The sequence below is a fragment of the Ceratotherium simum genome, chromosome 1, assembly GCF_057802395.1.
Source record: "Ceratotherium simum simum isolate JZ-2026a chromosome 1, ASM5780239v1, whole genome shotgun sequence".
Taxonomy (NCBI): domain Eukaryota; kingdom Metazoa; phylum Chordata; class Mammalia; order Perissodactyla; family Rhinocerotidae; genus Ceratotherium; species Ceratotherium simum.
The window spans coordinates 11,143,174-11,167,886 of record NC_141900.1 but is presented as its reverse complement, the minus strand read 5'-3'; the positions used below and the strand labels follow the sequence as shown (position 1 = coordinate 11,167,886).

At 42.7% G+C, this 24,713-nt stretch overlaps 1 protein-coding gene across 3 annotated transcripts in view; it reads right to left on the bottom strand.

The window, feature by feature from the left end:
• Window positions 1–15,848: 15,848 nt before the first annotated feature.
• The window catches only part of EGFR (epidermal growth factor receptor), a 201,864-nt gene continuing 192,999 nt past the window's right edge, over window positions 15,849–24,713 (bottom strand). For 2 of the 3 annotated variants that reach the window (XM_087434015.1, XM_004438373.3), the window contains 2 exons: window positions 24,016–24,121; window positions 15,849–23,228 (listed from right to left, as the gene is read on the bottom strand). In XM_087434015.1, the coding sequence (XP_087290141.1) occupies window positions 22,867–23,228; window positions 24,016–24,121 (468 nt within the window). In that variant the 3' untranslated portion in view covers window positions 15,849–22,866. The remainder of the gene's footprint in view (window positions 23,229–24,015; window positions 24,122–24,713) is intronic. The other variant, XM_014793664.2, reaches the window with a different exon arrangement.

Genomic DNA, 24,713 nt, shown 5'->3' with positions numbered 1-24,713 from the left:
TGAGCAAACCCAGGCTCCCACCTACTCGTTTTGACCAATTTGAATAAATCTTTCTCCATCTGCAAGGACTGATGTCTCAGTGCTTGCCTTGCTGGGCATTGGGCACACAATCTTAAAATTAAGAGGTTCGGTATCCTTAACTCCTGCTTTCCCAGGCCTTCCCCTCCAGTCATCGTTGCCTCAATTAGGGTCCGCTTTAAGAGGACCTGGTCATTTCCAGCAAGGGCAGGGTCAAGGAGACTCTGGGAGCCTCACCCCTACCAGTGGGTGGAGGCCAGACTCAGTCTTCCTGCCCTAAACCTTTATTACGGAGCGAGGGCTCTCTCCACCCATGCGCACAGGAGCTGATACTGTGTATACCAGTCTTTGAGGGAAGAAAGTTTATTATGCAATCATTTGGCAAGGAGACAGGAGGACAGGCTCTCAGATCTGTCTCCTCGATCGAGGGTATAGGGTAAGGTTTAAGGGATCAGAGAGGGCAGGCTGGTATGAGGAAGCAGGAAGCAGGCAGGATGAGTTTTGACGGGGAAGTCAAAATTTTCTCTTCTGCACTTGCTTGTAGCTGGCTTTCTGCCCCTGAATAATAGCCTTAACACTCAATATTAAGATGAGGTCAGCACGGTAAACAAGAGTAAAGTTGTTCTGTACATTTAAGTCATTGCCTTCTCTACTGATAAGAGTTTCTAGAGATTTAGTCATCATCTCCTTACTGGCTCAGAGAGGAAGGCACCCTTACAAATGGAGATTTCTCTTATGAATGTAAATTTCCCTTGCAAATGGATAACTTCTACTAGGTTTTTTAGAGCTTTTCCCTGTGTCGGCTGTTTCTTAAAAATAATCAGCCTAAAATAATTATTATGCCAAAAAGGCATATTTTGGGGTGACCAATTCTGTTCCTGGTCCTGTGGTTACACCTTGCTCTCAGCATTGCTGGGGTACACCTGGAGGCAATTCTGGGTTTCTGCACGTCTACCAAGTGCCAACTTTCCCCTCTGATGCTAGCTGCGTCTGCCTGGGCCACACAATCAGCTACAACTTGATTTCTCAGCTGCGCCTTCGTTTCTCAACTGCCTTCTAGTTTCCTCCTGGGGCTGCTGCCTAGCCCTGCACTTGGACTCACTTAGCTGGGCCCAAACACCCTCTTCCAGTTTTCCAGTCCCCTTTCTATGGGTTGGACTCCCCATCAGCTCTCCAGGGTTCTGGTCCACACTGGGTAGAACATGCAGTGTAACTGTAGGATTCCAAGGTCCCTGGCATCCCCAACATTCTAGAGACACATCCCAGCCCACCTGGGTACTCCCTAACATCAAGCCTCGGTTTGCCACCCTGTCTGATGGAAGTTGTTATGGGACCACTGATCACCACCCTGGTGAATTTACACCCTATATCATAGTCCTGTTTTCCCACAGATTTCTGCTTGTTGTGTGCACTGGTTATTATCTATCCAACAGTGTTTCTTCTGTCTTATTTTCTGCTATGGTAGCCCCAATTGTTTAGTTAGCTGGCAGAGATTCCTTGATCCTGGGAGGGTGAGCAACTACTCCAGCCCAAGTGGATGAAAACTGACTGCCCTACAAAGATCTTGTATTCTTGCTGCTGTTGGCCATTGTTCTGGCAGACGACATATAACCAATCTGCTACATATCCTGATTCAAAGGCACTAGACTCATTTGGCATTCCTCCATCTACTTGCCTGGAATTCTAACCTGTTACCTGGAGGTACAGTAGCCATCCTGCAAACTAATGTGATGATGAAAGCAAGCACAACAAGGATGGTAGTGTAGGAAGAAAGAATCTGGTTCCCGAAGACGATGTTGAGCAGCTGCATCAGCCCTGGGTTGCCTGCTTCCAGGCTTGCCATAAGTAAGGAAATTAAATTCCTTTTTGTTTAAGCCTTGGAAGTCTCTGAATTCAGGCTTTTTCTGACAAAGAGGAAGGGCTTTGACAGAGGGGAAGGTTTCTCCTGCTGAAAAAGTATGGTAGTCTGAAGCCTACCAGGCTCCAGAGAAGTGGGGAATCTTAAAGGAATTCACAGGCAGTGGGTGTAAGGAAGCTTTTTTCTGGCCCTGGGAGGAAGATGGGCTGGGTCATATAGGTTGATTCCTTAGTATGGAGGTGGCTGAGTACCACCCTGGCAGCCAACAACGTCCAAGAGTTCTTCTTGGAAAGACCGTCCAGGCTGTGACAGAACCTGCTGTTACCATGCAAAGGGGCACGATCTGCTTGCTGCCTGCCAAAAGCCAATCATCAAGAGGCAAGATGGTGGCAGAGAAAGGTCATTTTATTAAGTGATATGCTAGCAAATTGGAAGATGGTGGACTAGCATCCTAAAGAACCATCTTAAGGAGGGGCATAGAATCTTGAAGCAGTTACATAGGGGAAAAGGTTAGGAATGTTGACCCTCTGGTGTTACAGACTAGGAGTGGCCATACCAGATTTTTCAGTTTTCACTGATGATGGCTATCAGCATAGACTCTCTGTTTGGGGGTCATCACATTCCTAAGGAACTCAAAAGAACAAAGTTATCACCTTATCACAGCTGGGAGGTACATACATAAGCAGGGGTCAAAAATCAACAGAGCAGGTAGATCTCCTGGAGGGTGCACATCCCACTGGGTTAGTTAGTCAGAGGTCATTACAGCATGGTTTCTTTTCTAGAATATGGCTTCCCTTATGTCAACCTTGTGTTGAACTGATATCACTGCCAAGATTTTTCAGGTCCCCCCACTGCCACCCCTCCTGCTAATTTATGTGGGGATGGATTACTCTGCTGGGAAACACCAGAGAAGCATTTTTAAGGGTTGTCCAGGAATCACATGAACCTCCTACCAGTTAAGTCCCAGGGCTGCTCCTTTGTTTTTAGGCTCCATGGGTGGCATGGGAGATGTTTCTTCCCGGGGGCTATGAAGTCAGGATAGGGGAAACTGAAAGCAGCAGCGGCACTCAGAATGTTTCCCTCGACTTTTCTCACCAAAAGCTAGGACTGTGGAAGCGAGAGCTAGGAGGCTGTGAGGGCAGAAGTGAGCAGATGGTGATGAGGGCAGCAGATCTGGAGGGATGGAGACTTAGGTCTGGAAGTGCCAACTGAGGAGCTCTCCCAGAATAGAAGAAACCACCTCATTGGGAGGATGTGTGGTCAGGCACCAGAGAGGTAGACAGTGTGTTGAAACTCATAAATCTCTGGGTAAAAATACCCTGAAGACAGACGAAAATATGGGAAAACATTTTTATGTCCTTGGAGCAAAGGAAAGCCTTCTAAAATAAGATACATAAAGCAAATACTATGAGGCAAAAAATTAATTTGATACAAAAATGTTAAAATTATGTTTCATCAACAATAATATTTACAATATATAATGTATGTGATTAGAAAATTGAAAATGAGAATCCAGGTTACATAATGAACTCCTATAAGTCAATAAAAAGGAGACAGACATCCCAATAGAAAAAGGTCACAAACAAAATTTGAATGGGTAATAAAATAAGAAAAATAAATGTATTTTGTATATTTTTATATTTGTTGTATGTTTTATTTAAAATAAACATATTTTTACTTGCAAATATGAAAATTAAGAAGTTGCCCATCTTTATTAGAAAAATGCAAAAACAAAAAACAAAGCAAGCTAAAACAAAAACAAACCAGCTATTTAACCTCCATTGAACTGACACAAATTATAAAATTGGATAATATTAAGAATTGGCAAGGATGTGAAAAAACAATTCCCTCATATTCGTCTGGCAATTTGACAGTATTTAAACTAAAATATCCCACCATTTGACAAATCAATTCCCTATTGCCATATCCCTGAGGGAAACTTGCAGAGGTACACAGGACGGCATATGAAATAATGTCCATTCCAAAAGTGTTTATAACAGTGAAAGATGAGAAGCAAACTACCAAAGGTCTAGCAACAGGGGGATAGCTGCTTTAAAAAAAGCTATGGTCACTCTATGGAGTACTACACAATATTTAGATAGAATAAGCTAGATTTCTATGTCATAATAGAGAGAGGTCTCCAAAACATATTGCTGAGAGAAAAGAGCAAGCTACAGAATTATGAAAAGAGCTTTCATATTCCTCTTCCCTATCAAAAAAAAAATCCTTTATCATCTGCAATGTTTTAGTTTTTAAAAGGATAGTTGAATTCATAAACACATGTTACATGGATATAAGTATTAAAGGCTATACACACGTATTGCAACATTTATTAAAGGACATAGTGGAGGGAAGCAGGAGTCACACCACTGTGGAATGAGAAATGAACGATGTGCTCCTGATACAAGTCAAGAAAGAGACATGTGATATGGGACATCTCACGATGAGAGATTTCAACTAGTCATTTCATTCTGCTAATCATCTCTGATTATTGAGAAAGTAATTGTACAGAGCAAGGAGAAAGTCACTATGGGAGCCTTCCCATTCTGGATCTAAGTGAAGGATTGGTTATTAAGAGAAGAAGATGGGCATAGTGAAGGCAGGGACTATGTTAGCTCAGTTTCCCAAACCTTTACTGACCACTGAGTAAGTGCCAGTTACTGCTCTAGGCACCAGAAAATAATGATTAGTATGGCACAATCTTCGATTCCAAGGAGCCTTGACTCCAAGAAGGGGAAAAATTCCATACAATAGAATTTTCAGTGTTAATGTGATGCATAAGGGGTACAGTGCGCTATGAAAGCCCTGAAGAGGGGCACTAGCCTGACCTGGGGGTTCAGAAGTGGCTTCCTGGAGGAGATGGCACATGTGCTGGGTCTTGTTGGATGAGTGAGAGTTGGATCCCCTGAGGAAGATGGGAAGGGCAGTACAGAGGGAAAGGTGGCATGAAGCATGTGGCATGAGGGGCACCACTCAGCGTGCTTTACCAGAACAGTGAGGGGACAGTGATGAGCTATGAGGGTGGAAAGGCTGGGCTGGGTCATGAGAGCTCTGGATGTCCTGCTGAGGAGCTTGGACTTCATCCTCATGGGCAACAAAGGGGGTTCAGAAGATGAGAGCTGTGGTCAGATCTAGGTTTAGATAAATCCCCTCAGCAGTGGTGGTGGAGCGGACGTATTTGAGGACCCCTTCGGTGGAGTTAGGAAGACTAGTTGGTGGGCTAGTCTGGTGGGTCCACGTGAGAGGTGGCATAATGTCTGCACTTCTTTAGGGTTTGCAATAAAGAAGGAGGGGAAGTCTGGGCTGAGTTAGATAATTCCAGACCTGGTCAGGTAGGTCTCTTCTCAAGGGACAAGAGGAATAAGCTTCTTAAAGGAAAGCTCATTGAAGAGGTTTTGAAGGTCCTCAAAAGGAATAAATATAACCCTGAGAAAAGGGACCACCTAAAGAATCCAATATGGCTGTCTGGGAACTCCTTGGTGCCTTCAGATTCAGGTATGTAAAATCATCTGTGTCATCACAAGAAAAAGAGTGACATAAGAAATAAGCTGTAGGCTTCTAGGGGAGGGCAGGGCCATATCAGTTTGTTCCCATCAAATTCCCCATGTCTAGCACACTTTCTGGCACATAATATGTATCGAGAAAATGGACAAATGAATGAATGAAAACTCCTAGCGATAAGATCTGAATAAGTCGTCCCTGCCTGGCTAATATCCTATGATAGTATTGTAGAAAATGCTAAAAGGAAACAAAATGGACATTTAAGGTTACTTTTGGAAAACAAAGAACTGCCTTTTGTGGATGGGTGCTGAAAGATAACAACCCTTGACTCGGCAACTCCTGGTTTTGGACTGAAAATGAGAGACTGTGTAGAAGTGAGACGGGACTGCGGTGGGCAGAGTGATGGGATGTAGCTAACAAGTTATGGGTCTAAAGGAGCACAGCCCGCAGAGCACAGGTCACTGCACCCCTGGGTACTGGCCTGTCTGTGTCAATATCCCTACACACTCTCTCCATCACCGGGTGTGGGTAGAGAGCGCAGCAGGGTTCCCAACTGCATGGTAAAGCTTTGTCCTGGAAGTGTCGTGACTCACCTCCTTCACAGCTGAGAGTCAGAACAAATCACAAGGCCCGCTGGCCTCCTAGGGGCAGGGAAGTGCAATCTCCCCTGTGCCAAGAAGAGGCGGCACGCCGGGCAAGGCTGTCTCCAGAAGTTCTACCAGAAGTACAAATGAGAATTTATTTAAAATGCACTTCTTTTTCCTTTAAGGAGATCTTTTTGTTTTTCTCAAAAAATGCTTCGTTTCTGTATCTCCCATATTATGGTCTGTACTTTTTATACTAAAGAATATTATCCTACCTCTCATGCTCATTTTTTTGTTTATCTGCTTGCCCTTTACCAGGTTGTATGGTTTCAGTTGGGCTGCAACCATTCTGGTTGTCAGACTCTTCCTCTGGCAGCTGAGGGGCCGGGTGTCCACACATACGGCTCCTAGCCAACTTTCTGGTGTGTGTGCGTGTGCATGTGTATGGGTGTGCATGTGTGCAGCTTTCTTTGTTTCGGAACACTAGCCTTGGTATTCTCACAGTGCTCAACACCTGTCTCGGCACAGAGTAGGTCAATGAGAGCTGCAGGGAGCCGAGGTTCTTCACTGCATGCTGGTTAACACTGTGGACCTGTGCACTCTCAGGGGGCAGGAACCAACCCTATCCCAGAGCTAACTAGTTTTACTCTGTGTCGGGAGACCAAGCAGTGCGGTAGCTGACCCCCAGGATATCAAGCAGCTATGTGGGCTCTGGTCCCTATCGAGGTTGACATGATTTCTCCTATGTCCAAAGTAGTAGTATAATATTGCATTTCAAGTGTTTCTTCATCTGTAAAATGGGAAAATCATCTCTCTTCATAGTGTAGATGTGTACTCAGCACAGCGTCTGGTCTGCATTAAAAAATCAGTATACAGTATTAATTGTTATTGCTTCTTTAGTCAATTCTTTCATTGTTCCAAGTATTAATTAGCACTTTACTGAATCATTGAGTATATTCCCTTTGGTTAATGTAATGGATGAAGCTTGGAATCGTCCTTTATTCTTGGACGCCAGCAGGCCTTTTTCAACTAGGCTACCTGGAGAGAATTAAGTTCTATAGAAATAATTTGAGTGACTGTTGTCTCGATTCTCCCAAGGATGGTACATAACTAGAACAATTCTAGAAGAGTAGGGGAGAAATTATCAAATATACAGTAGATTCTTGCATGCTCTAGGGCTAAGTTCTCTTGTGGACTGGCTTTGGGGTGGGCTGCTTAAAGTGAAAATATTTAAGGATACTCTTCGCAACCCCCACTTGCTCCAACTCACTTTTAAAAACACATTTCATACCTTTCTGTTGCTGGTGCCTGTAGCCAATGAACTTAAAAATATTTTTTGTTTCTTAAGCTCTAAAATATTATGTATTGAAACTTTGACCTATAATGGCCAAGACTTGGATACTTGGATCAGTATCTCATTTAAAGAAAAAAGATCCAAACAGAAATTCCAGGTCATACTTGGATCTCACTTAAACTGTAGAGAACATGTACTCTTGTTAAAGTCCTCTATCCTTCCCTAGTCTCTTGCATCCTAAAATAAAGAAGCTTTTCTGTTATAGACTGAATGTTTGTGTCCCTCAAATGCATATGTTGAAGCCCTAACCCCCAATGAGATGGTATTTGGAGATGGGCCTTTGGGAGATAATTAGAGTTCGGTGAGTTCGTTAGTGTCCTTATAAGAAGAGACCCCAGAGAGCTCCCTCTCTCTCCCTCTCTCTCTGCCATGAGAGGACACATCAAGAAGACAGCTCTCTGCAAGCCAGGAAGAAGGCTCTTACTAGGAACCAAATCAGCCAGCACCTAGATCTTGGATTTCTCATCCCCCAGAACCGTGAGAAATAAATGTCTGTTGTTTAAGCCACTCAGTCTCTGGTAATTTTTTCTGGCAGCCCGAGCTGACTAAGACACTCTCACTCTAGAGGTGCTCTGTCATCCTACGCCTGTGCGTCCATCCTCAGTCATCCCAAGGACCTGTGCACTCAGCTCAAAATGCTGCCTGCACACCACATCCTCCCTACCACCCACAGTGCCCAGGACTACATTCTGCTTCCATTGATGGCTTTCTCAAGAGACACTGCCACAAGGAATTTGTTCTGGGGAGAGAGATCAGGAAGAAGAGAAAATTAAACACGAAATTGCTAAATGTTTTGTTGTGAGTAGAAGGAAGAGAAAGGCTATGAATGGACATACATTAAATTTTGTCCCAACACAGGTACCAAAGTAATATATATTCATTATAAAAATCCAAACAACACAGAAATATAGAAATAAAAAGTAAAATTCCTTCCTTACCACTTTATTATTTCACATTTCACTTCCTACTCACCACAGGTCTCCACCATTAATGGGTTGACATTAATATTTCCAGATGATTTCCAGATTGTATGTGTGCGTGTGTGCATACACACATACACACAGGTGTAGGTATATACACAAATATAAGCTATTTTAAAAAAACAAAAATATTATTCAGGAACTTGTTTTATTTCATTTAAAACTATATCATGGGGATATATCTCCATGTTATTGCACATGGATTTATCTTGTTCTTTCTAACAACTGCACAGAATTCCATACTATGATGCTCCATGATTTATTTAATAATTTCCCTTTTGATGGACATCAAAAACTTTCCATTTTTCCTCTATTACAAATAATGTGTTAGTGAACATTCTCATTCATATATCTTTGTATAATTGTTTGAATATTTGTCTTAGCTCAGGCTGCTCAGACATACTATAGACTGGGCAGCGTAAACAATAGACATTTATTTCTCACAGTTCTGAAGGCTGGAAGTCTGAGATCAGGGTGCCAGCATGGTCAATTTCTGGTGAGAACTCTCTTCTTGGCTTGCAGATGGCTGCTTTCTCAGGGTGTCCTCACACGGCAGAGAGCAAGTGAGCTCTGGTCTCTTCCTCTTCTCATAAGGGCACTACTCCCATCATGGGGCCCCAGTCTCAAGACCTCATGTAACCCTGATCGTCTCCCAAAGACCCCACCTCCAAATACCATCACATTGGTGGTTAGGGCTTCAACATATGAACATTGGGGGAGACAAATTCAGTCAATAGAAATATTATAGTAAAGTTTATTTCTACAAGTGAAATTGCCATATCAAAACATACACCCATTTAAAATTTTGATTGTCCTCCAAAAAGTTTATGACACTTTGTATTCCCACCAAAATGTGTGGCGAAAAGAGATTATCATTTCATTTTAATCGGCATTTTCTTGATTGTTAGTGAGGTTGAACATATATTTTCTTAAGTGTTATTAGTCATTTATAATTTTTCTATGAATTATCCATTTACACACTGCCAAAGTTTTAGTGGAGTGTTTAACTTTTTTAATGGATCCTTTGGAATTCTTAAGATTTTAGGACATTAATCCTTGATATATCTCAGTTTTTTCTCCTCATATGAATTTTGACTTTTTAATGTGTTTATTTTTTTCTTTAAAAAAAAACCAAAAATTTAGGTAGCCATTATACCAGTCTTTTTCTTTATGGCTTTGGAGTTTTGTTGTTATGCATTAGCATCACATTCCCATCCTAAGATTCAAAAATATTCACATATATTTAGGGGGCCAACCCCATGGCCTAGTGGTTAAGTTCAATGTGCTCTGCTTTGTGGCCTGGGTTTAGTCCCTGGGCACGGACCTACACCACTCATTGGCAGCCATGCTGTGGCAGTGACCCAAGTACAAAATGGAGGAAGACTGGCACAGATGTTGGCTCAGGGTGAATCTTCCTCAAGCAAAAAGAGGAAGATTGGCGATGGATGTTAGCTCAGGGTGACTCTTCCTCAGGGGGAAAAAAAAATTCACATATATTTTGCCCATACATTGATTGTTTTGGGTTTTATGTTTATTCCATCTGGAATTTTTTTTGGGATAAGCCGTGGTATAGACCTCTAACTGATTTTCAAATGTATACAAGTTTTCTCCAAAACCATTTATTGGAGAGCCTTTCATTCTTCTACTATCTGGAAATGTTATCATATGCTACATTTTCATGTACATGTGTCTGTTTCTAAACTTCTAAGTTTTTTCTGTTATTTTCTGTGACTCCATTGGTACTATGTAGTTTTAATTATTCTAGTTTTATATAGTGTATTTTTGAATTATTATGTCACTACTCAATTGTTACCCAAATGTTCTTGACTATTGTTGTGCATTTTCTTTTCTAGATTCCAAATTCTAAAACTTCTACTTCCTGAAATAATGATTTAAAGTTTCATTTTTAACATTGAATTTATATAATAATTAGAGGAGAATTGGTATTTTTACAAGGTTAAGTCCTCATATGCATGAGCTTAATATATCTTGTAAGTCTTCTTTATACTTCAGGAAAGTTTTATAGTTGTTGTTTTCATACTGTTCTTGCACATTTAAGTTTATATCTAGCTATTTTGCAGTTTTAGTTACTATTTTAAATGGGATTCTTTTCCATTACATTGTCTAATTAATGATTGATGGTATATAGGAAAGCTATTGATCATATTTACATATGGTCACCCTACTGAATTTTCTCATTTGCTTTAATAATTTTTTTCAGTTAGTTGTTTTGGGGTCAGCAAACTTCTTCTGTAAAGGGCCAGGTAGGAAATATTTTTGGTTTTGCAGGTCACAGGATCCCTGTTGCGACTACTCAACTCTGCCATTGTAGCGTGAAAGCAGTCATAGACAACACATAAGGGAGGAGGTGCGACTGTGTTCCAGTGAAACTTCATTTACATTTACAAAACCAGGCTGCTGGCTGGATTTGACTGGGGCATGGGATAGGGTTTGCTGACTATATTCAAAAGATGCAATATATCATATATAAATAATATGTTTTTCCTTGTCTTCAAAACAGTGGAATTCAGAAGAGTATTGAATAATAGAAGTGATAATAGTCACTCTTGTCTTGTTCTTATTTAAGGTGTTGGTATTTTACTATTGGCCAGCCCACTGATATTCCAAATACCAGCAGGGTCACCCATGGTGAACAGATTTCAGTGGAGCTTCCAGACTAAGACAGACTAGGAAGAAGGACCTGGCCACCCACTTCAGGAAAAACTGGCCATGAAAACTCTATGACTAGCAGTGGAACATCATCTGATGGAGCACCAGAAGGTGAGAGGACGGTGCAAAAAGACTGGGCAGGGTTCCACCCTGCTGTACACAGGGTCACTAGGAGTCAGAATCCACTTGACAGCACTAACAATTAGATTTCACCATTAAGGTCAATGTTTCTCATTAAATTTTTGTGTGTGTGTGAGGAAGACTGGCCCTGACCTAACATCTGTTGCCAGTCTTTCTCTTTTTGCTGAGGAAGATCTGCCCTGAGTTAACATCTGTGCCCATCTGCCTCTATTTTGTGTGTAGACACCACCACAGCATGGCTTGATGAGTGGTGCGTCGGTCCACACCTTGGATTCGAACCTGCAAACCCCAGGCTGCTGAAATGGAGCACAAGAACTTAACCACTATGCCACCAGGCCGGCCCCTCTTATTAAATTTTTGATAGATATTTTCACCCAGTTAAAGATGTTGTCATCTATTCCTAGGTTACTAAGAGATTGTAACAGCAATATGGTTGAATTTTATCAAATGCTTTGTGAGCATCTCTTAATATTTACATTTTTCCTATTATTTGCTTCATGCATATAAACAAAATATCTTATATTGAACTGTCCTTGAATTCCTGGAATAAATGATTCCATTTCCTATATTTCATTTAGGATTTCTACATCTATATTCATAAGTGAAGCTATAGTTTTCTTTTTGTGGTATTTCTTTGATTTCTATTACTATTCTAACCTTGTAGAATCAGTTAGGAAGCTTCCCATCTTTTTCTATGTTCTGAAATACTTTAAAAGCTATAGAAATTAACTATTCTTTGCAAGTTTGCCAGAACACCCAAAAACTCTTTGGGTCTAGTGAACTTTTTTAGTGATGGATCTTTGCCATTTCAACTTCTTCTATGTTTTTGATCTATATGAAAAAGAGTGTTCTCTCTGAATGCCTCTTTGTCCTTGATGAAGCCTGTGTGCCATATTTGGTCAATTTCATGTAGACTTGCCCTGGTGGAAATTGGTCAGCCAAGTGTAAGTGCAAGAGCAAAGGAAAACTGGTCATAGGTTAAAATATTCTTGTTGGTTTTTCCCCATTTCTGCTTGGGTTCAGGAAAGGCTAAATTATACAATGGTGAAAGACAGAAGATGAGGGCTCAGGAGAAGTAGAAAAGGTGGAAGAAGCAATTTCTTTAGAAGTAAAAATAGTTGGTAAGGAGTGGCCCCAAGCCCTCTCCTCCAACCTCCACTTCCACCTAGGTGGAGCATCACTGGATTTTTTAATTGCATCACTGGTTCAAGGAAAGAGGGATTATGCACTTTAGAAAACTGAATGGACCTTTAGGCTCCTGGAAACTTGGGGTCTCCCACTTTCTATTGAGTTGTCAGGTCCCATTTGCTTGGGCAGTACCACCTTCAATTCCAGGTGTTGGGGACCCTGGGCTGTAGAGCTCTCTAGTCTCCCTGGTGTCCCCCGACCCCGCCCAATCCATAGACTGTACCCTTTCCCAGGGGTGGAGCAAGAAGTACACAGAGCCACCCACCTGGAGCCTGCCCCTCCTTTTCTGCACCATGCTCAGGTGCTGGGAACCTAGGGGTTCCTTGCCCAAGTGGTTTCCTTTAGAACCTAGTATTCAGGTTTTCTTGATACTAGAATGTAGTATAAAGGTTTAGAACCTAGTATTTCAGCCTGGAAAAAGATTCCAGGCTGCCCTGGAGGAGGACTTCAGAGTGTAGCCTTGGCTGGCCTCCCACAGTTTGTATCTCTCAGGGCTCTCAGTGTGTCAGATGGAGGAAGAGGGTGAGGCTCCTTCAAAGTACACATAAATTACAAATGTATGCCCACAGGCTCTTGATCATATTTTGTTTACTGTTTTTCAGACCAGGGCAAAAATCAGATGTAATCTTTTTTGTGTGTGTGAGGAAGATCAGCCCTGAGCTAACATCCATGCTAATCCTCCTCTTATTTTGCTGAGGAAGACTGGTTCTGAGCTAACATCTATTGCCAATCATCCTCCTTTTTTTCCCCCAAAGCCCCAGTGGATAGTTGTATGTCATTGCTGCACATCCTTCTAGTTGCTGTAAGTGGAATGCGGCCTCAGCATGGCCGGAGAAGCGGTGCGTCGGTGCGTGCCTGGAATCTGAACCCGGGCCGCCAGTAGCGGAGAGCCCGTACCTAACCACTAAGCCATGGGGCCAGCCCCTCAGATGTAATCTTATAGCCTTTCTATCCAAGTTTTTAAATGTCCTTTTCTGGGTGTGGAGGAAGGACCTTGATGGTGTAGAGGAGGAGCTAGGATACTTCAAAGCCTAGAGAACTTGCCCCAGCCCTGAACAAGGGGAAAACCCAGAGCAGAAGCAGGAAAAACAATTCAGTCCTCATCCCATTCATGGGACATCTTTTCTCTCCCCAGAAAGTTGGAACTACTTTTACAAGGTTGTTGGCCCAAAGGCAAAATCTCCTCAAGCTGGAACGCCATCTGCACTGGGCTTCAGCTAGAATTATGCGGGTAGATGGTGGGAGACTATGGTGCTAGTAAGGTGCCCTGAGGGGAGGGTGTTCTGTTGGGATAGTAAGCCATGGCCTCCCTTGAGGTGACATTGAGGTTCAAGGCAGCCCGTGCCCTTGAATACTCCCCATGTCTGCCTCGTTTGCTGAAATTTGCTTTTCTGTATATGGGGCTAAACCCTCAAATCGAAGGCTTTGAGGTCTACGAGGCTTTTCCCTTCTCAGGGCGCCTTCCAATGCCGGGGTGTGGAAGCTCAGGAGGCCAAGAAGCCAGGGAGGCCTGGGGGCCCAGCAGGGACACTGGCAGGTCCCTAATACGCCTGTTCTTCAAGGATCTAGTTATCCCCAAGTCCTGCTTCCACACGAAGCACAGTTCACTCTCAGCTCAATTTGTACATAGGCAACTGATGATCTTCAGAATGAACAACACAAAAACAAAGCTGCGGTTTTCCTGGAAATGATGCGAGTTAACACTGCAAGCGTTAGGGGTGGCTGTGAGCCAGCAGAGCGTGACATCTTGCTCTCGGTTCTCCTGTGTAAAGAAACGAGGTGGAGCATGGTATGGGGACCAGCTGGTCCAGGGACTAGTGGGGCAGGGAGGGTCAGGGCCTCATTCTGGAGTCAGAGTCTATTGGGATGTCAAAGAAACCAAAATCCCCGTGGACTATTCCATTAGGTCAGGGGAATGGATTCCAGGAGCTAGCCTCACCCTCTGAAGCAGCTTAATGAACTGCATGCCCGCCTCCCCCTGCCCTGGGCTTCCCCATCTCCCACCATCCCCGCTGCTCAGTCCCTGATGCTCGCGTGCTCGGAGTTGTTCTTTCTTCCTCATGGTGTCATTTGCTCCATCAGTAAGTTTTCTTTTTCTCAGTTGTTGAGATGAGTTTAAATCCCCTAACTCTCACTCTTATGGCTTGTACAAATGAGAAAACTCTCCTTAGTCATTTATCTGTTCAAACATTTAAATGTAGAACCTGGGTTTTTATAACACTATCACCTTAATCTCGACAGAACAATTTCCTTCAGCACTAGGGTTTTCCATGAAGAGTGAATAATGGCTCCCTTAAACGAAACATGTTATGTAACAGTCCCCACCATACCAAAGTCCTTGGTGGAGTGGGAAATCTTCCCAAATGTAAGGGAAGTTGATATTTTAGGGGAGGACGAAATTTTCCTCTACCCTGTAGGTTCTTCTGGCTGGTCTAAGAATTAAATTGACATGAGACAATAGTGGGAGAAAATCAAATAAATTTAATAACACGTATACATAGGAGAAACCCAGGAAAACTGAGTAACTAACTCATCAAAATGGCCAAAGCCACCACCTTAAATACCATCTTCAGCTAAAGTCAAAAAAGGGTGTTGGGAATAGTGGTTTGGGACTTCAAAGGGGAGGAAGGCAATTCACATGGAGATGGAAAAGCAAATGTTTGGTAAACAAGAGTGTGCCATGCCTTGCAGAGACAACGGGACATGGAGAGGACTTTGATCAAACCGGCCTGGCGAGCTTCCTCCCTGTCCACCACACCTAGTTCACACGATACTATAGTTCTCTATGGTGAGAGCTCCTTCCTAGAATGGGTCTTCCATCTTAAAGTCTTTTCAGGCAGTTAGAGGGAAGGTCAAAGTTTCTTCCTGAGTCTTTTCTTCTTAAAAATAATCAGCCCCAAATAATCCTCAAGCCAAAGAGACACATTTTGGGTGGCCAATCCTACTCTCCTACAACGGAGAGAGTGTGAGCAGCCGAGCCTGAGGCCCCTTTGCACAAGGTTGTGGTTCATTAATTCCTCCGCATTTTAGCATTCATGATTTAGCAGAATCACAACAAAATTTCTGTTCACTTTGGTGTTCTGAGGAAATAAAATCTTGCTTGCCAGAGAAAAATCTCTTCCACCAAGGCATTCCCTCTTTGCTCTGTGAAGGAGGAGAAACTATGAAGGAAATCTGGGAAGGAGAGCCCTCAGGAGGGAGTGTGAAAGGTGAGAAATGACTAGGATCTGAAGTGCTCTAGTCAGAATGCACTGTGCACAGCACTGCACTGAAAAGAAAGTGTGTCCTAATCCCACTCACACATAGGAAACTTCCAAACATTAAAATATCATCAGGCACTTGGGTGTAGACAGCGATAGTGGGAGAGGCTGGGGGAGGGCAGGAGAATATGGGAACTCTCCATAATTTCTGCTCAATTTTGCAGTTTTTGAACCTAAAACTGCTCTAAAAATAAAGTTTATTAATTTTTAAAAGTTATCAGGAAAGAATATCTACAGTAGATCAGATATGATTAATAATGAATATCAATACCACATTCTTAACCAAGTACATAATATTATTTTTATAAGGTACTTATGAGTAAAGAACAATGGTTTAAATACATCTAATTTTTTAGTACTCAATATACAATCAACATGTTCTGATCAATAGTGTAAACCGTATAAAAGAGTCTTGCTTTTCATTTGTACCAATATTGCTTTTACCATTGCAAAACTTTACAATGTTAACAATGCACGATACATAGAAGCTATAAAGCTATTGCTTGCTTGTTTCAAAATGAAGTTATTGCTGTCTGTTGCTAATCAGTTACATTGTCACCTCTAATATCAGTCATTGGATCTACAGGATCTCTTCATTTCCAAGAGATTATATTATAAAGTAAGATTATTTTGTAGCCAAATTAGTTCAAAAGGGTTCCTTTGTTAAAAAAATAAGTAAATGCACCTGAAAATGTATATATTTAAGTTTTCCCCTGTAGTTTTATCTTCTAGATGAGAGAGTAAGGATCTTAGTACTTCTGCTGGCAATTTAGACAGGAGAGACTTGTGACTTCAGAGGGGATGTTGTGGCTGTGCAGTTACACACGGAAGAGAAAACAATACTAATTGCTGCAGTTTTTATTCCAGATATAATTTAAAAAGTATATATATAAAAAATGTGTCTTAAAGCAAGAATCCTCTTGTTGGACTCTTGTTCTTTTGTTTTTAAATTTTCTTTGTTTTTTTTTTTTGTGAGGAAGACTGGGTCTGAGCTAACATCCATTGCCAATCTTCCTCTTTTTGCTGAGGAAGATTGGCCCTGAGCTAACATCTGTGCCCATCTTTCTCTATTTTGTATAGGGGACGCTGCCACAGCGTGGCTTGATGAGTGGTGCGTAGGTCCACGCCTGGGACCTGGGCCTGCGAACCCGAGGCCGCTGAAGCGGAGCATGCGAACTTAACCACTATGCCACCAGGCTGGCCCCATTGCACTCTTGTTTTCATAAAGGCATCCAACTACTCATGCAATCCTCTTGACGTCCACCTTTTGCGATGTAAGTGAGAAGTCAATGTTTTCTTTCACTCTGGGAAATAAAGGTTACTTGGTTGCTAGAGGGAAGGGCAATAAGTTGGTCGCACAGCCAGTAAAGAATGCTCACTATCTTTATTTTACTACCAGTTCACCTTTTTTTTTTTTTAATTTGTCCATTTCTTCTGGCTTTGTCAGTTTTTGCTTTGTGCATTTTAAAGCTCTGTTGTTTGGTGCATACACATGTAGCATTGTTATATCTTCTTGGTGAATTGACCCTTTCATCATTATGTTATGTCCTTCTTTATCCCTGCTAATTTTCCTTTTTCTGATGTCTACTTTATCTGATATTAATATAGCCAGTCCAGTTTTCTTTTTTTTTTTTTTCCGTGAGGAAGATTAGCCCTGAGCTAACATCTGTCACCAATCCTCTTCTTTTTGCTGAGGAATACTGGCCCTGGGCTAACATCTGTGCCCATCTTCCTCCACTTTATATGTGAGATGCCACCACAGCATGGCTTGACAAGCAGTGCGTCAGTGCACGCCCGGGATCCAAAACCTGGGCTGCCGCAGCTGAGCACACACACTTAACCGCTATGCCACCGGGCCGGCCCCACCAGTTCACTTTTAATAGAGGAAATGGAAAAAAGGTATCTGTTCTATATTTCCTTTCCTTTTCATTGATTGGTTAGTCCTCTCCTCTCTGGTACTTGGGCAAACATTGTGGAACTCCGTCTGCGCAGGTTCCTGATGCTCAGTGATGGACGAATGCAGAGGTCTTTGTGGCTTCGCGTTCTCTCACTCTGGAAGTACCTCCATCAGTTTGCGGGCAAATCTACACCTGTGCTAACCCCTGGGCTGGCAGTTCTCAACCGTGGCTGTACATTAGAATGACTTTAGGAAATTTAACAAGTACAAATCCGGGGTTTTACCCCTAGAGATGTGTATTTTCCTGTGCAGCTGGGCCTCCAGATCTTCCAAGGCTCCCCAGGTGACTTCACTGTGCAGCAGGGCTGAGAAGCTGCCTCTGGGTGGCCGTACTTAGGCTCGGTAAGACTGTTGGCAGACTGCATCAGAATACGGACTAACCAGAACACGCTAACCATGATTAGGGCTCTCAGATATTTCTAGTCTACATTGGTAAACGCATGTCAGTTGTAAATATAAAAATAAAATAATTTGCTTCAAAGTCAGTTTAGTATATATAAACCAACAAAGTGCACAATTGTTGCTTTTCTTACATTTATAGGGTCATATAGGCAGAGGAGTGGAGTATGGTATGCAGTTGGACCCATGTGTTAGTGAGAACAGACAGTTATTCTTTTCCCCTAAAATTGCCCCAAATACACTCAACAGAATCTGCTTCAGAACAACACTAAGCTAAAAGTGCTTTCCACCTTTTCTCATTTCATAAATATAAAATTCTGATTGTCTTCTTCATCAGGATAGTGACCTAGCTCACCTCTGCTGTGAGACTGTGCCTTTTCATAAGAGAGAAGAGATGTTTCTCTTGCTTTTATTAAATCCCTTTAAACAAAGATTTCGGTTTCATATTTTGACTGCAAGAGAGCAGTCTTTCTAAAGTAAACTGTTTCCTTTAGTAGAAAAATGAGTTTTCCTAAAAATATACCTTACAAAGTTAGTGCTACATAAGAGGATAATACTCCTCAAAAAAGTTACAAAAATAGATTTACATTTAAAAATCCTATCTGAAGGTGCCTTTAATAGTACAAAAACATATGCTCCTGATATGGCAGGTGTGGCTGGTAAGAGAGGCTGAGATATCAGTTCACTAAGGTTTTACAGCCCTCAGCCAAAGAAATGAACAGAGCATTATGTTGTAATCGTGTGCTTATCAAAGAAAGAAATGCAAAATAGACATTAAGGGCAATTTCAACAGCTGTCACTTTGAGCGAGCAGCTCATTCACTGGGGGAGGAGGCTGATTTTTCTAACTTACCTCTTAGAAAATGCAAACTGTCCCAGGGCTTTATCAAGGCTCAGATTTGGGTATTTGCCACTGTCAGGATAAATTAGCTACTGGTGACAAGGAATTAGAGGCTTTTGGAATGGCCACTAGTGGCCAAGTCCCGGGCATATTAGGGACAGCAAATTGTTGTCTGCTGCATCTGGGCATCTCTACCACACAGAGTCTCTTCTTCTACCCTGACTTGGGGGCCTGGTAGAGACACAGAGGTATGTACCACTGAAGGTGACCTCACCCCTGGTTGCCCATTAGAATCACTGGGGAGCCTGAGATTCTGATTAAATTGGTCCAAAGGGACCCCAGCCCCTTTCTTTGTAAGCTCACTGGGTAATTCTAGTGGCCAGCGAGGGTGAGAACTGTGAGTCACTGTAATCCAACAGCCTCATCCTATGCTTGTGCTACCTGAGGCCTGCGGGGTGAGTTATGAGCGGGAGGCCATCAGCCCAAGGCCAAGGCTCCCGCGTTGAGCCTTGCCTTCACACCAGTGGTCCCCGAACTTTAGTGCTACCAGAACCACCTCGGGGAGCTCTGAGACGTCCCTGGGCCCAGGCTGCAACAGTCTTTTTGGTTGGTACCCAGGAGATTCCCAAGGGTGGCCACGCTTGTGAACCAGTGCCTTTGGCCTGAGCAATTCATGGTTTACTGCTGTCTGCAGTTTGGGGGTAGGGCTAATGCTCAACATCAAGAACTTTCAGCAAATACCCCGGAGCCTTGTCATCAACTGGAATGCAATGACGCCTCCACAGTGCTCCCAGTTATAAAATCAGTGCAAATTTAGAGTTTGGAACATTCACCTCTGTTTTACTTCATGAGGTGACAGAAGTATTTCTTCTGAGCATGATTGCAGGGACTCCTCAGAGATTACATGAGAAGATGTATGTGAGGATGGTGGCCAATTGTAAATGTTAGCTGTGCCAACTCTTACTTTCCCTAACTCTGTTTCCAAAGGCCAGATCTGAGGCTGGGGCCACGGGGAAAGGTTCCAGGAACTGACTGAGGAAGAAAAGCAGACAGCCTCTCTGTAGGGTCTTGGGGACTGTTGTCAATGAGGAAGAACCAAAAGGACAGAGCATAAGCTTTGAAATCTGGCCAATCGGGGCCATGATATAGAAATACTGGCTCTCTGGGGAGCCCCTCTCCCGACTCGTCCCTCGGTGACCACTGGGACCCTTGACTAGGCTCTGCTCTAGGGCTCCGCAGCATCTACAAGCCCCCCTGCGCCTCCCTGGGCAGACGTGGTGAGGACATTTTGGGAAACACAATCTTAAAATTAAGAGAATTTAGCAACTAGATTTTATGCAGGAAAATTGAAATACAAAGAAGAAGAAAAAACTTGAATAGTTTTTTGCTGTTTTATTATGTTATAGTAAAATATTTCAAATTACAAAAATACTACGATTTAACTGCTACAATTTGACTGGTGTACACTTGCTCTCCCTCAGCAATCATGTTTCTTGACAAATAAGTAATAGCAGAATGTGAATTATTCTGTTTCCAGTGCTAAATAAACATCTGATGAAAATATTTTTTTATGTTCTGAGGTGAATAAATAATGAAAGTGGTTTACTGACAATGGCATAAAATTTCAGAATCTTAGAAATGTTGTTTAATCTTCTCACTCATCATTTTCAAGTCCTCAGTGGGGATGCAACATGCAGTGAACTTGGGGGGTGCCACCAGCCTGATCCCCAGGCTGAAAGAGCAGCTCGTTAAGATGACAGCTCAGCCTCTAAACCTACTTGATTAGTGGTTCCTCTGGCAGATGCTTTCTTTGTTGGGGTTCTGCTGGAAGTACACTTTCCATTTCTCCTGTGGCTAAGACCTTGTTCATCTTTTGGCCCAACTCCACTACTGCCTCCTTGACGAGCCTTCCAGGTCTCCCCAGGCAGAACCATGACTCCCTGCCCTGTGCTGTCATAGTGCTTGGCTGACATACGGTTATCATTTGTGAGTCCAATTCTTTTGTTAAATTGTGAATTTCTTGGAATCAGGAATTATGTTTTATTTACTTTTGTATCTTTAGTACCCATGCCAGGCTGGTATAGGTGTTAAAGAGTATTTGAGAACATAATGGAATTGAAGTGAATATAGTTTATATTTCCAGTGAGACAAAATAAAATATTTTGGTAACAAACTGAGGCCCTGATCTATCTGAGAGTCAATAAATAATTTAAAAGCAAAAGGAAAATTTTGTATGTGTGTGGTTGAATGCATCCATTGGCCAAAAATATTGTCTGAAACATTTCTTCCTTGATAAACTGGATGAGGTGGATGTTGACTAAGAGTATTTAAAAAGCTGCTTGCAAAGGACGGCCATTAACTGATCAGGTTGCAGGAACACACAGATTAGGAAAAAAGTTGGTGTCCCACCTTGAGGGTATTCTGCTAAGCAAAATAAGTCAGACAGAGAAAGACAAATACCCTACAATTTCACTCATATGTGGAAGATAAAACAAACATGTAGATATGGAGAACAGATTGGTGGTTACCAGAAGGGAAGGGGGTGGAGGGAGGGAGAAAGGGGTAAAGGGGCACGTGTGTATGGTGATGGATGGAAACTAGACTTTTGGTGGTGAACACGATACAGTCTATACAGAAGTCAAAACATAATGATATACATTTGAAACTTATATAATGTTATAAACCAATGTTATCTCAATAAAATAAAAAAAAAAAAAGGAAAAAAATGCTGGTATCCTAACTAGCTGGATCCTCCAATTATAGGGAAATTATTTTAAGAGGGAAAATTTTTTTTCTTCTAATACACCTGTAGATGTTGTGAAGGCATTATCATCTATTTCAAACTCGAATTTCATATTTACCACTTGAACTCCACAGTATACATAATGCTATCCTTATACCTTCCTGTAAAATGTGCCCACAGTGGTGAGGGCATAGATACCCCAGAGCCTGGATCCTTTTATTCACAAAGGGCAAGGAAGAGCTTTGGGAGCAGCTTACCAGGGAGGAACAAAGTACCCTTTGAGTAAAAAACTTTTAAAGTGAATTAACAAGAAAATTACCTTCCATGAGTAGCCTAAACTATTTTTTTGGTGGGGAAGGCTAAATCAGTTTTAAGAGCGGCTTCATTTTTGCAGTCTGCTACGTCTGCTCCCTGACCCCCAGAGGACTTGATGTATTTCCTCTGAGACTCGAATTTGGGGAATATGTTCTTGTGTGAACTTTTGCATTGTTGTTCCATCTTAATAAAAGCCTATTGGTCTGAATGCTGATGAATCAAATATGAGCTGATCTTGGTTATTGGTTGATGTACCGTCAAAGCATATTGAGTTTTAAAACAATGGAAAATAAACAAGTCAGTCTAATACTTATAATTAGAAAACACTAGTCAACCAATGGAGAGTTAAGTACCATGGAGACATTTATATAAAAGTCTGAGGAAGAATTCTACCCCCTCTGTTTCTTCCTTGCCAGGAAGGGTTCAAAGTGGCTTATCCTCTTGTACCTGCCGTGATTTGACACAGTACCAGTCAGGCCTGCTTAGGACATGGAGGACTTCTTGTTTATTTAATTGTCTTGCAATGGAAGAGTCTTGATGCAGAGCTGATGGAATCAAGTGTTAACTGGAAGACTGGCCCTAGCTTCTTGGTCTCAGTCGGGCCTGGATCAACTCAGTGCAGCAAGTGCTACCAGCAAGCTTCTTCCTCATCGGCAAAGCCCATTGAAAACAAAGTCAATAATGACAATCAAAAACTCCAAAGGTCCCACAAACAATAAAACTCTTTATGTATATTTTGTTTTTTTCCAAATATATCTCATTGAAGGGTGAACTTCTGTTTAAATGGACAACATTCTTTCTGGATGCCTTTCATGGAAGCCTCACAGTTTGAAGACAAAGGAATGTTCCAGGAATGTCCCTGCAACTTCCCAAAGTGCATCCGAGTAGAAGGTGCTTCCTGGTTGAAAGATGGACCTATCAGAGCAAATATGGCCAAACCAGTCCATGGGTCCAAGAGTTAACGTGAGCATGGCCATCAGGACTGGAGTAGCTGCTGTGGCTTGGTCCTGCGGGGTTGAAGAGTGTGGAATTGTTACGGCTTTTGCTATCCTCCACGGTCACGCTCCAATAAATTCACTGCTTGGTGGTGCTACCCTTAGGTATTCTGCATTTTCAGCTGCAGGACCCTTAAAGATGCCATTTGACTTGGCTTCCTTGGGAAAGAAGTCCTGTTGGTAGTCAGGGTTGTCCAGGCTAATTTGGTGGTTTCCTTTCTGTGCCCAGAGGGCAGGGCCATCAAGCACACTGTTGTTGCAGTCAGGATGGGTGGTGTTGAGATACTCAGGGTTGTCCACGGCGTTGCTGGGGGGATTTTGATAGTGAGGGTCTCTGCCAGGAGCTGGATTTAAAGGCTGATTGTGATAGACGGGGTTCTGGACAGAGCCTGCAGGCCTTTTGGGAACGGACTGGTTTATGTACTCTGAAATCGAAAAGAAATCGGAGGTAATAAGCAAAGCATCATCCCAAGCGGGATTCCATGGCTAGTTCTGAACCCTGTGGATATTCTTCAATGAGGCAACTGATGAAGGGAAGCCTGGGGAGATGACTGTCTTGCTACTGCTGCAAAATAAATTGTGTTCTTTTCTGTACTTCTCAAAGCAATGGGCACATTTATCTTTCCCAATTTAAAGTTCTCAGACGACAGCCTGCCTTGAGGGGCAGGCTGTATGTGTGCAAGCAGGTGAGGAGTGTCTGGGGATAAAGCTTAGATTAGGGATATACATGTTTCACAGGCCAAGAATGGAGCCAGGAGAGAGAACAGGGATCGAATCTGTCGTACACATACATACACAAACACACTCACAGACACGTGCTCTCTCACACATTCACACAATGCCCACACACATTCACACACTCACACAAGTTCACTCATTCACACAATGCTCACACACACTCACACACACACACACACAAGTATTTCTTTGCTGTTTGCTTCAAATTCTAGAAAATCTACAGATTCATTCTAAAAACAAACCTCCAACAAACAACCTGGACATGACTTGCGCTCAACACAAAGACCTGTGTGCATGTTCAGGTGTGTTGTATTGATCTGCCTCTTACTCCTTTCGTTATGGCTGCAAATTGGCCATAGTCTCCACCTTTGGACCACGTTGAAGGAAGCAATTAGCCTAGGCACCAGAGGACGGAGGCAGCTGCTGCCAGATTGGGGGCTAAGGAGCATGACTGCTTCACAGCGAGCCACTCACCAGGCGCTGGGAGGAAACTGTCATCCATGTCGTCCTCAGTCAAGGTGCCAGTGGGGTCTGAGCTGTACCGCTGCAAGAAGCTGTCTTCCTTGAGGGGACAGCTCTGCTGGAGGAAATGAGGCAAGGTTACTCTAGTCTGTGCCGCTTAGACTTCAATGTATGTAAAAATCACCTGAGATCCCGTTAAAATGCAGCTTGGGGTTCAGTGGGTCTGGGGAAGGGCCTGAGTTTCTGCATTTCTAACAAGCCCCTGGTGATACCCATACTGCTGGTCCACAGACCACAGTGCAGGCACCTGGTCTGCTATCCAGCAGAGCTTTCTGCAACCAGACATGTTCTAGAATCTGTGCTCTTCAAGATGGTAGCCACTGGCCACATGTGTGAGGAACTGAATGTTAAATTTTATTTAATTTTAGTTAATGAAAATTTAAATTTAAGTAGCCACATGTGGCAAGTGGCTTCTATGTTGGTGGGTGTGGGTCTAGATCAAGGCATCAAGTAATCAAGCATCAGCATCACCCAGAAGACTGGCTTAAATGCAGATGATGGGCTCCACCCCTGCAGACCCTGCCTCAGCAGGTCTGGGCCAGTGGCCCAACAATTTGCATTTCTACTAAACTGTCAGGTGATGCTGATGCTGCTGGTCCATGAACCACATTTTGAATAGCACTGTGATAAGTGACAACTAATTGCTGGCC